The 13,190-nt window shown below is 38.8% G+C and overlaps 1 protein-coding gene across 1 annotated transcript in view; it reads right to left on the bottom strand.

The window, feature by feature from the left end:
• Positions 1 to 13,190, bottom strand: part of MACO1 (macoilin 1) — a 30,714-nt gene that overhangs the window by 15,842 nt on the left and 1,682 nt on the right. Inside the window, exons 2-4 of the mRNA XM_075522284.1 lie at positions 4,763 to 4,904; positions 3,922 to 4,048; positions 1,714 to 1,837 (exon numbers count right to left, since the gene is read on the bottom strand). Coding sequence (XP_075378399.1) covers positions 1,714 to 1,837; positions 3,922 to 4,048; positions 4,763 to 4,904 — 393 coding nt within the window. The remainder of the gene's footprint in view (positions 1 to 1,713; positions 1,838 to 3,921; positions 4,049 to 4,762; positions 4,905 to 13,190) is intronic.

Below are 13,190 nucleotides of genomic sequence, written 5' to 3'. Positions count from 1 at the left end.
AAAATACCACCTCTGCAACAGGCCCTGCGATACCCTCTCACTGCAGCACAGGCTGAGAAACAAGAGCTGGAGAAGCCGCTGGAACACACAGCTTTGGGGCTACTGCATTCCTGGGGGGGACCAAGGCTGTGAGCCGAAGCGCCATCACCCACACCTGGCACAGCTAGAAGTGACCCTGCAGGTAAAGCCTCAATAACCATCTGCCTCTGTTGAGGATGACCACAATTAAGACATCTTTTGTGGGCAACAAACGGCCTTTGGAAATCCCTTGTTTAGGAGGCTGACCTTGAAGCTGTAAGCGAAAAACATCTAATCTCTAAACTTAGTCCTTCCACTTATCTTACTGACAGATAACATATGAAGAGTTTCACTTCCAGCCAGACTCTGCTGTTCCATTTGTTGACGGGGATGACAGAAGCGTAACAGAACTTTGGAATTATTTTTTCCTCTATCAGCTTCATCACACAGAATTTAAGTATTCTTTTGAGTTTGTGACAACTGCACCAATACAGAATGCTAACAAATCATGCTAGTGTATTTATTAACAAGGATAGTCAATCAATGAGCAAACATCCCTGTATAAAAATAAATCTATCTTTGACAAGTATTTTAACAAAGCACAGTCAAGTTGCATTTTAAACACTGAAGGTGTCCTAGATCAGGGGAGAACTCAGATGCAGATGACTATTAACCATTAAAATCTTCTCATTCTTGGCTCAGTAATAGCACTGTGCAAATTGCATTTCTAAGTAAGCTGCCAGAATGCAAGAATCATTTGCATATGCATCTGACATTATCTCTGCCAATGCTTCTTTTGTAATACTGTGTAAAGCCAGCTGTAGCTACAGTTCTAAAACTCTGATGACAAGCTGAAATGTTTGCACCCAATTCAACAGCAGAAAGACCTTTCTTCACAGCTCCTAAAGTGCTTTTGTAACCTATTACAGAATTTAATTAGTGTTTAAGTGATTTATTGCACAATGTAGACAATATAAATTAAAATTACAGATGTCTAATTTATTGGAGACTGTATCACAGAGAACTGGACCAAATGACGCCAGGAGAAACAGGACACATTTTAAACGTAGCCTGATCAATGCATACTACACTAAAAACTTGCAGATTAAAAGTGCATTTCTTCCAGATATGATACTCTGCAGTTAAGTCTTTTGCCTGAAGTCACTCTCAACACTTCCAAAGAAGTGGTGTAATAAGTAGTGTTTGTTTTTTATTTTCTGTCACGATTTTCAACCTGAAGTTTATTCACTTCCTCTGGTGAATTATGAAATTGGACGCTCATGAGAACCCTTCTCATTGGAGGGGAAAGAGAGGAGTGCTTTGTTACAGGAAAAAAAAAAAAAGAAAATTTTCATAATGGGATACATAAATTATCAGTGAAAATGTTTTTTTTTCCCTACTTTTACCATCTATTCATTATGTAAATACAAAATTTGTAAATTGATGACAAGAACTTTCAAGAAATGTTAGCAATATCCTTGCTACAAACTCCCTACAGCTCACAAGCACTGTATTTTCAGAAAGGTTGCACTTGGTTAATGTTTAGCATACATTTTTCATGGAATATTTAATGACAGATGTGTGAGGGGAGAACTGAACAGCCAAACCCTGAACCAAAATAAAAAGCCCTGAATATTAATTTTTCCCTGGCAAAATAAAGGTTAATAAGAAAAGGAGAAAAAAAAAAACACTTACCAGTGTGCTGCAAATGGACGACAAAGGTCTACATGGAAGTTTTTTAAATCTTTAAATCTAATGGCTGCTTCAATATAAACAAAAAGTATCCACAGTGATACTGTTGGTAAGCACACACCCCTCTCTATTGAGAGAAGAAAAAAAAAAAAAAAAAAAAAAGAGAGAAACACCTTAGTAATATATTACAAGCAGCAAATATTTTAAAGTTATTTTTAAAACATTCCAAAAGTCAAGGGAAATTTTCAGACAGACATATAGGGAACTGTAAGAGGGTTTTTTCAGGTATCTAGGATGTCTTTATTTTAAACCAGCTCTAAACTTTTGTCTCCTTATCTCGCTTTATTGCTTTTATAAGGCATCAGTGAAAAATAACAGATGCACAGCTAATGAAATAGCTTGGCACAAAACCCTATACAGAGAAGGAACACAAATGGAAGAAACTGCAGAAGATGAGGTAATGTTACAGCTTATGATCTTTGAGTCAGAAGTGGTAAGCTTGGACTACTTTTTCACTCCAAGTTAGGTATATCTTAGTAGCAGCAGTGAGCAAATCAGCTGAGAAAACAGGAGTGAGTAAGCACAGTAGTGGTTACTCCATATACAGTAATGCAGACAACAGTCTGCGACTCAAAACTCTACATCAGGGGAACATCTAGGACACTGTATCGAGGTCTCTCTCTCCAGCACTACTGGTGAGAATGTAAAATAGTAGCCAAGCAAAACTAAGGTCTTAATCCTCTTGGCCAATGGAAAACGCCACTGTTGTGTGCAATATAGCCATCACAAATTTCCACAAATCAATTCCAGTTACATGCCACAAGCTTCATAAAAATAAACAAAAGTTCTTGGTTACACACTGCCATCAACGTACTGTGTGCTGATTTGGAAACAGGTCTTAAATTTGAAACTAAAGAGAGTGTTACTCTGAGGCCATGATGTTATTTACTGTGGTCTCTACTTTGGTCTCTCTTGAATAGCTGCACTCTGCATAAATGAGAAAACTATAGCAGAAACTGTCAGCTTAAAGGGATTCAACATTTCAGCTAGGTAGACATACCACCTAAAAAGATCATAACTTCCTAAAAAAAAAAAAAAAAAGAGCAAGTTCCCATCAACTTAGATGAGCATTTAAAAAGAAGAATCCCTAAGGTTGCAGTGAATTAAAATATTATACAAGCTCAATAGCTACAGTTAAAACTGGCCCATCAGGTTTTTCCTTTAGGGTTTCTAAACATCAACTCTGAGAACAACTTCAGATAACACTTTAACATCTTAATACAATCCTAAAAATAACTCCAGATTTTTTACGTATTTTAAATTGGGCAGCAACTGGTTCACAGTATCTTCCATTAGCTCCCACATTGTCATTATTATAAATGACTAACTTGTCAGAAAGATGACTGCTTTCACCAGTAAGCTGAGAAATGATCCATGCTATCCTGCAAAGTCTTGTGATCTGACAGCACGTCTAACATGAAATATTACAAAAGCCCCAAATCCCAAGGACTTGGGTAGGGAAAAGTTGCCACTAAAAAAAAAAGTTTTATTCCTAAATTTTTTTGATTGCGGGGAAGACATATACATAACCCATGTCAAGTATTAGTGCTCATGCAAACTAAACCACTCCACCAATCCAACTGCTGCACCAAAACACCAGAACCCAAGGATTTATTAAAAAAACCCCAAACAATTAAGAATAAAAGGGGGGGGGAGGGGCGCAGGGAGAAGATTTCTCCATACATGTCTTAATCTGTTGGAGCAGCCACTGGTATTACCAGCCTTTTTGCTCAGAAACGGAATCCAGTTGACACAAAGATTTGACTAATACGAATTTAAACTATGATAATATCCAAAATTAACAGCACACTAATCGAGTAGTAGGAAGAATGTAACACACTCACAAACTTTTCCTATGTGTTCTGTATTTGTTGAATTGCTGCAGAAGTGTTTTGAAGTTAGGAAAATATTTTTTTTACTGCTCTGGAATTCCTGTTTATACACCTCCAGTTCCATTGGTCAAGCTTTAATGATTACTACAAGATCCACCCAGACATGTATCAAGTGCAAATCAGCATACTAATTTTCAACTATAACAAAAGTGCATTAAAACAAATGTGGTAACAAATAGAAGAGGGTTGCTGCATGCTACTAAAAGCTGTAAGATATATATTCAAATCAGTAAGTTGTAAATAAAAAATAGTGACCTACCTGTGTGCCAGACATACTGTACCCAAACATACGTGCTGGCAGCAAAAAACAGCCATTGTATTGGTATGAAGAGCAGACATATTATATTTGATGTGAATGCTACACAAACAAAAAATACTGAAAAGGCCTAAAAGAAAGGAGGGGTGGGGGGAAAGAAAAGTGTTTTGGTTTATTCCAGCAAACATTACCAGTTTGTTTATTAATGGTGACACCACAATGATTTCAACACAGAAACATTAGTGTTGTTTATAATCAGGGCAAAGAAATGGAGCAGTCCAGCCAATGAAAGTAGAAACTTCGCCAATTAAGCGAGAACACATGCAACTTGAGAATTTGTGCCCATCCACTCTTCCAACAAGTCTTCAAACAGCTCTGTTTATTCCTTATTATTTTGTTTGAAGACTTTCATTCACACTGTTGATATAGTATTATCATTACTATATTCTCCTTCTGGAAAAAAAAAAAAAAACAACCAACCAACCAGCAGCATCATTTACTCTCTGAAAGACTAGTAAATATCTAAACAGGCAAGGGCTTCCATTTTATTTTAAAGAAAACCCTGTTAAATAGGGATCTAAACCCATTCACTGATCTCAGGAATTCAAACAATATTTTCCTATGGTGAAAATTTGATAACTATCTATTTCACTTCCACTTGCCACAGATAAAAATAGGCAGTTAAACAGAAGAAACTTGAGTCCAGGTCACCTAGTCACTTGAAAATTCCTCCTCTTGTGAAAGTGATCATCAGTGCCATTAAGTTAGTTGTATAACATGGAACATGCCCTGAAACACTGCAGGATTTCCCTACAAAGGGCCAGTAATTTTGTGTTATACTTACCAAACCCTGGTATCTGAAGGAATCGTAAACACTCCTGATGAAGAGCCAGAATGGCCACAGGTACTCAAACCTGAACTCCAGGACAAAATCCGCCAACAGTACTAGGGCCCACACTACCAGGAACTTCAGATACAGAAAAGTACTGTAAAAAAAAAAAAAAAAAGGTAGTTTCAGGTCAGTATTTCCAATAGAGAGACTTTTTTTTTAATTCAAAGTTCAGGAATAAAAACTATAGCCAACCATAATACAGGTAAGAAAACTTCATCCAAAATAATTTTACAAAATAGGTAGTTTTATTATTAGAGTAAAATCAGGCCTGGTCAAATGAAGTTAATTATATTCAACTGCATTTGTTTTTAAAGTAGCAAAGAAACAGAAGGCTCGCTGATTCAGCGACAATCTCCCTTTAGCTTTGCAGCGTATTTTTACAAAGTGAAGTCTTGCCAACAGGTACGCTCTCACAGCTGAAACGCTTCTCTTCTAGTTTGCACTCTTGTACTTGGAGCTCAGAAATTTCTGTGTTCCCTCTCCTCAACAGACTGCAGACGTTCACTCATTTTCCACATTTAACACAGACAAACTGTAACACCAATAAATTGAGATATATTTTAAGCCTATAACTATAGCAATTAGGAAGACTGTTTTGATAGTGAGTTGTCAGAGTTATATTTGAAAACATTCACATTAAAGTAAGTGAATCCATTTAAAAAGAAAAATCACAACAGAAAAATGGAGGCACATGAGACTTGAGACCAGACAGTCTAACTTCTATTTTTTTAATTATTTCAAAGTCACATTCTCTTATTCTTAGTCCTGCATTTTGAACCATTGATGATCCTTCTTGGCTACAGAGCTCCAAATATTTTGTGATTGTACCTAACTAACACAGGAGCACTTGAGGGATCTCAGCCCAATCCATTCTGCTAAAAAGGAGGATGCAAAACCCCTTTTCCCCCAAAACCCTGCACCCAGAGATCTCGTATGTTACTCCAGTACCCCAAAATGCAACCACCTTGTGCACTGTATCGGGTTATAACACAGGTGGGTTTTTTTAAAATATATTTTTATTTTTTAAATCAAGGGCAGTTTTTCCTTTTAGTAACTTATTTTTCCTCCTCTATCATACTGCCAACAAAACCCGTAGAACTTTGCCCTGGAATGTTTACTGATAAGTTGCCAAGAGTTTGCATGCACAGTGCCAGGTAGGGTCAAGTTTCCGCACCGTTCATGGACACGTGGCTTTTTTAGGAAGTTGTTCAGAGCTGCAGAGAAGAGCCAAAACAGAAAACTTCCAAGAAAAGTGTTACCTACCAGCAGAGGTTTAGAAGCAACTGAACTACCCGTGCAATTATCACTCAGGTTACTTGTCACATGAGGTCAGCTTCCAAACCACACGATTGGGAAAACACTTTGATTTCTTGTGAATCAAAGATTAATTGCGTATGCCTGAAAGTGACCCTTTTCAAGTGTCCTGGCCCTCCAGCTTCCCCCAATGGAAGAGTTTTTGCTTAGCTTTCTCACTGTATGTTATCAGGCTCTCCCCTAAAAGTCCAATGCCAAGGTTTTCACTGTGACTAGACCCCCTGAAAGGAATTGCTTCACTGGAACTACTTACATAAATGCTCTCAAATGTACTCACACAAGTACACGCTTTAAATCAGAACAAACTAAAGAAAGACTTCATAGAAAATACATTTTTGAAGTCTGAGACAAATAAGCAACTATTCCTACATTTAACCCACCTCAGCCTCTCCCCCCACCCCCACCTTTCTGAATATTCTGTATCTGGAGTTTAACATAATGGGACTGAAAAAAAACCGCAAATAAAGAGGCTACAGGAAGTACTTTGATTTAATGGAAACAAAATTAATGACACACACACTTGGAAAAGTTAAGGTACTCTTTTTTCAGTTTTTACAGAACCATCCCCAGCCACTTAGTCAAAAATTACTCTTGGAGAAGAACGAAACTACAGCATAAGTATTAAAAAAAAAAAACCAAAACCAAAACAACCCACAACAAAACCAAACAAAGCCCACCAAAAAGCCTTAAATGGACACATTTGTCCTGGCAGATTATGCTTGCATATGCTGCTGTTCTCTGTTGATTTGAAGTTTAAGTCTTCAACAGAAATCCATAAAAAGCAGCTGCATTCAGAGAATATGGGTACGCAGTCACCACCGCGTTCGTTTTGACCGTGCTGTTGAATTGTACATGTGCAGCTCTTGAGATTGGAGAAAATATATAAAGGCATCACACCTAGGCGATCATTATCCTGTCTGTTTAGCTGGCAAAGCAGTTGTGTTGTGTAGGCACTTTTTCCTGGGTTAAAGTTATGGCTATTGTTTATTTTTCTGCCACTAAAATCCATAAAGAGACTACATTTTTCCTAGCAAATTAGGGTTATCAGAACTAATGCTTTTCAACTGTTAAGTGCCACTCTAAGTTAAAGCATTTGCTGAATAAGAGTTCTGTAATGCAGCCATTAAAGTGATTTCTAATATTAAATTCATATCAATCCGAAGGCCATGGTGACATTTACCGCCTTTTAAAGTGGAATTGTAACAATCCAGCATTTGTAGTAAGGTTTTCCCAACACTATTAAACAGCCTACTTTTCAGTCATCTGAAGGACTCAAAAGCAATTAAGAATTTAATGAAAACAAGACCAAGACACAAGAAAGTTATTTCCTTTTATAAGACTTCATCCACTTATGTTGGCCTCAGCAACAGAGTTCACTGTTGTGTAAATATTCTACATATGTATTCAACTTCATGAGTCCACATGCATACACGCACCTGTAGGAAACATTTTAAAGGTACTATACTCCATCAACTGGGTGTATTTTTTTTTTATTCTTTTTTTTTTTTTTTTACATCAGGACCCCCTGCTCCTACCAACGAAAGCGTGCAGGACTGCAGAGTCAGAGACTGCAGTCCATAACTAAACACTCCCCCCCAGCTTTAAAAATCAATATTGGTAGCAGCCTAAAGACATCAGTTCCCTCCTCGAAACAGGCCGGTTTTACAAACTGTGCTGAGCTTCCACGCTGCCAGTTACATACACAGCTGGGTTACAACCAGCCCGGGTGTCTTTGCAGCACACTGCAGTCTGCAGATGGCAATGAGTCTTTGTAGGTGGAAGAAAGGAACACAAATCTCAGCTTCCCTTCTTCCATAAAGGTATGCTGCACACCGAGATTTGCTGTTCCTGGCAAGCACACAGTTCATCAGTTAATTTACAAGTGCTTAGTGAACAGACACCTCTTCAGCGAACACTTAAATTAGTGATAGCTGAAAAATGCCCAGCAAGAATTAAATCCCAAACAGGCTAAGGGACCTCTCATTTGGACAGGCTGCTATTTTGTTTCATACGACAGACCTTTCAAATAAGATCACATGAATGAAATGACTAACAAAATTTAGTAATAGCCCTCCTCCCTTTCTCTGCTTTGTACTAGCCCTTTTTACTTCATCTTAGCTCTTCAATCCCTTGATCCCTTCCAGACACTCTTCTTCCCGTCAGCGCGTTTCTATTGTTATCTAGTCTCTGTTCCCCCTGCGCCTCCCCTCCGAGACGCTCACCCTACAACCGAGACAGCCGGCGCTCCTTCGGAATCCAGCACCAGCCATTTGGTGTCTGCGAACCTCTGATAGTCATTGATCTTTCTGGGCACATCCACACATTTCTCCAATTTTGATAGCTGCTACGTCAGTATCCTCACTTAGAGATAATATTCACTAGGCAGAAGTGCTTTCTAACCTCTGTAGCCCTTATGTTAGAAAGGCTCAAATATATTCCATGATGCCAATTATAATTCCGAGTTTGTTCTCAATACAGGGGAAGACTGTTGCAGATAAGCACCTAAAATCTGGTTATCCAATTTTCTGACACATGTCAAAAAATCTGACTCCAGTGATCTGACAGAGGTTTAAGGAGGACAGGGCTTTCCCTATAAAACTAGCATATGGTATCTAATCTTGTAGGGTAATACAAAGCGAGGGGGAAGGATGGACACATTCATGAGAAGAGCAGGGTACCAAATGGGAAGGAGCAGTGATTACAGTGCTGCAAATTCTGTGAAAGGTCAATTGATTGCTAATGTATACTGAATATAAAGATTTATTCATAACCCAACAGTGCCTGTGCTCCCCCTTTGAATTTTCAAACAAATAATTTTCCTCCTTATTCTTCCTCCCCCCACCAAGTGCCAGATGCCATTTCCTTTTTTTTCCCCTCTTGTTCTTTGTTCTCTTTTTACTGCCCCACAGAAACAGATATTGTGCTTGCTGTAAGGTAAAAATATTTTAAAAAATCACTAGGAAAAAACCAATTATGCACCCCAAATCTAAACTGGTAGCAAATTAAGCCTCTATTCTATCCCACTATTACCAGCAAGTCGCAAAGGCTGGAAAGTGAATCTTAGCAGAATTGATGGCATGTTTCATTTTGCAGCCTGACTCACACAATGGAGTGGAAGGCATCTTGAGGCTGGCAGGGCACCAAACGCAGAGGTAGGCTTTAGAAAGGTGAAGTTTAGCACGCGTGTGAAATTACTAAACAGTCAACAGCCACCATCTCACAGTTACCCATCCAATGCCAGACAGAACATTGGGGATGCTGACTGAATATCACTGGAGATTTCCAAACAAAAAAGCTTTAGATATGTAAACACACAAATATATGTAAGATTATTACTAGTGGACAAAAAAAAGTAGTACAGAATGAGCACAGCAAGTATGCAAGAGAGAAAACATGACTGCTGGGATGTGGTATGCCTATTGGAAACTATTATGTGAAATACTTGCCAACTAAATTTTTGAAAAGTAAGAGAAATGTAAAGAATCCCAGGAAACCTCCCTGACTTGACTCAATGTCTTGATATGACATAGAATATATCAATCACTGAGCTATGGAAATGTAAGTAAAGGAAGGCAAAATAGAAAACTCTTAGAGTAATTCTGGAAGCAAGTGTAATAGACTGCTGAACCACAGGCATATAATCAGCAATCAGTATTGTCGTTCTGAAACAAGAGAAACTGTTAGCCCACTATGGTAAGTCAGCTGAAAACACCTGAGTCCAGAACACATAAAATAAAGCTAGAAGAATTGCAGTGTACAGGGAATGAAAGTCCCTGGCAGAGGGAAGCAATATTACATGTACCATTGGGGTTGACACAGTAGAACACATTTAAATGTAAGCTAAATTAGATTTGAGACCTGAATTTAACTTAAAGTCATAAGAGGTAGCACTACTGGTTTGTTACAGACCTCCAGGGCAGGTTGAGAAGAAAATGTTTTTCCCTGTATAGGAAGCTTATTAAAAAAAGTGCCAGAATAAATCAGTAGGAATAATCATTATGGATTAAAAAAAAAAAAAAAACAAAAAAAACCAAAAAGCCTAAAAAAAGGCCCCATTCCTGGAGTTAGTAATGAACTGTTTTTCCTTACAGTTTATTTGGCCGTCAGCAGAGTCAAAAATCAAGTCCTTGGAAATAAGCCATATCAGAAGTTAGGTGGCATACAGAACCACATGAGTACCTTCGCAAAGGGATCACGGTATCCAGAAATGCTGCCCAGCACAAGATGCCCAGGGGCACAGACTGCCATCAGTGGGTATCTCAGTAACCACTTGGAGATTACAGACACATACACATCCTCCCAAGCATTCGTTTGGCTGCCAGCCCAGGTAGTGCCTGTGATAAAGGGCAATATAGATATAGGGCTAAAAAAATCCTAATTCTAAAGGAACATACAGTGTTTAAGGACTGGAAATCCATGATACATAGCATAAGTCAGCTGATGTGACAGCGTAAATTAAGCTGATAACTTGTGGAAGTCATCTTGAAACTTAACCAGCTACAAAAGTGATACCAAGTGCCAATACGACTCAGTAGAGCCAAGACAACCAGTATCAGCAAGAAAGCTGAAGGATTTTAGATAGATAAAGGATGAGGACTGGGAGGACTTAGAAACAAGCAGTAACAAGTAAACTTTAATTGCTTAACTGATGACAAGCTGCAATGAATACTTTAATTAACAATTAAGGTTTTCATGCATGCACAGTGTCAAAGGCATAAGATGTTAATCACTCAAGCATTGTAAAACAATGGCAATGGATAGCTTAAAAAGTGAAAAGGCAAAGTTTCGAACATACACTGCTGTCGTGGTTTAACCCAGCAGGCAGCTAAACACCACACAGCCGTCCGCTCACTCCCCCCCAGTGGGATGGGGAGAGAATCAAAAAAAAAGGTAAAACTCGTGGGTTGAGATAAAAGCAATTTAATAGGACAGAAAAGGAAGGGAAAATAGTAATAGGAATGACAAAAGAACGTACAAAACAAGTGATGCACAATGCAATTGCTCACCACCCGCTGACCGATGCCCAGCCAGTTCCCGAGCAGCGGGCCCCCAGCCAGCTTTTCCCTCAGCTTTATACGCTGAGCATGATGCCATATGGTCTGGAATATCCCTTTGGTCAGTTGGGGTCAGCTGTCCCAGCCCTGTCCCTTCCCAGCTTCTTGTGCCCCCCCCAGCCCACTCGCTGCTGGGGTGGGGTGAGAGGCAGAAAAGGCTTTGACCCTGTGTAAGCACTGCTCAGCAGGAACGAAAATATCCCTGAGTTACCAACCAAATTATTCTCATCCTAAATCCAAAACACAGCATTTTACCAGCTATTAGAAAGAAAATTAACTCTATCCCAGCCAAAACCAGGACAACTGTGGAAATAACAAGAGACCTCACAATTCTTACCATTAGTTTGTTGGTTTTGGAGATCTATTGAAAACACAGTTATGTTTTAATTATAATAATGTTCTTTCCACAGATACTGTAATGCTTCTAAATAGCACAAGTCTTTATTGTGCTTGCACATAATATTAGATCAGGATTCATCAGGTTTTTCAGAGTACAGGTAGCAATATTCACTTGAAGCTGTGATACTGCACCACTGGCAACCAAGGCTTCAGTCGCAGTACACGGGAGCAAGGCTGCTAATGGCAGTGCTGGCACGCCACGTTACACATCGCTGGTACACAGCCTGAAGTACCTTAGAGCTGTAGATGGGGAGTAAAACTAAACTGAAAGGGGGAAAAGGGGTAAAAAAGGCAGAAAGCAGAAGGAAGGAAAAACAGCAGAATAGAAAGAGCAGTTTAAAGAAGAATAGAGAGGGGGGCTGTTGAAAGCTTGGTGGGGAAGGGGCCGGGGGGAAGAATGGTCAGGAATAACTTTCAAAGTGTTTATGAAGGGCTGAGGCCAAATAGTCCACTTAATTTAGGTAGTGAATGTTGGGGAAAGTACTTTAAAGAACTACAGCTGTAAAATTTCAAATAAGAAAGGTTGTGAACCTTTAGATAAACTTGTTAAAAAGGATACTGCAGAAGTTCACAAAAAATTAACAGTCAGGGAGACAGGATATTCACATTTTTCAATGCACCCCAGGATTTTACATTTCTAACTCTGTTCTGTGACTAGAAATTATTTTTCTATCCCTTCTTATAATTTGCTTCAGATTTACACAGGTAGAGAACCCTGCCAGCAGAGTTTTACTGCAGGACAATTCCTTCATTGCTTCACCTGCTCCAAAACTCTTCAGCTTTGCAGCTCTCAACTACACTCACATGTGTCTAGTAGTGACAGCTGTGCCTCGCTCTGCATTGCAAGTTTGGAGAGAGAACAAGGGTGGGAAGATTGGTCTTAATTTAAAAAGCAAACAAAAATCCTACAAGGGTTAAGTATCTCAATCATGCTGTTTGTTCAGCCTAGCTGCCTTGCTTATAACACTATGATGCTACCTACCGATAACTGTATTTACTGGGTTTGTGTAAGCTGATGGTGACAATTAAGATAAGTTGAGTAAATAACTGTAGTAATTACAAGAATTTAGAAATCTATAGTTATATGAGAAGCTACCCGTATGTAATCTCTCTGAATTATGGGGGGAAAGAAAAGAGAACATAAAAAAGAAGAAGGAGGGCAAGAGAAACAAGAGAAAGAGCCTCAATCTGTGTAGAAGTACCCCTCTCTGGCTAGATTTCCAAAGAGGCAAGCCTTCACACTAGTTTCTCTTTTCTTTTTGTGGGACAATACTTTGAAGTCACTGACTACTTCTGTTTATCAAAACACCACGTGAAACAAAGGTTAAAAATCCTATTTCTGAACTAAAGCATTCTAGGAGAAGTTAGTACAAGAAGCCAGATGTCTCTATTAGCTGTTCATGCAACTACAACAGCTCTACGAGCTGAACACACTCATCATCTGGTGTTCTTCTCATCTTTTTCTGGTTTTCCTTCCTTCTCTCGCCCCACCTTTCCAGCCAGTCACCTCAAAGGTAACAGAGAGCATGTGATTTTGGAATGACTTTTTAAAACTAACTAATTATATAATGAATTGATTACATTTGAGTTATTTTCCTAAGACTAGTCATCTT

This window comes from Mycteria americana, chromosome 21 (assembly GCF_035582795.1).
Source record: "Mycteria americana isolate JAX WOST 10 ecotype Jacksonville Zoo and Gardens chromosome 21, USCA_MyAme_1.0, whole genome shotgun sequence".
Classification (NCBI taxonomy): Eukaryota; Metazoa; Chordata; class Aves; order Ciconiiformes; family Ciconiidae; genus Mycteria; species Mycteria americana.
This window is presented reverse-complemented; position numbering and strand designations above follow the sequence as displayed.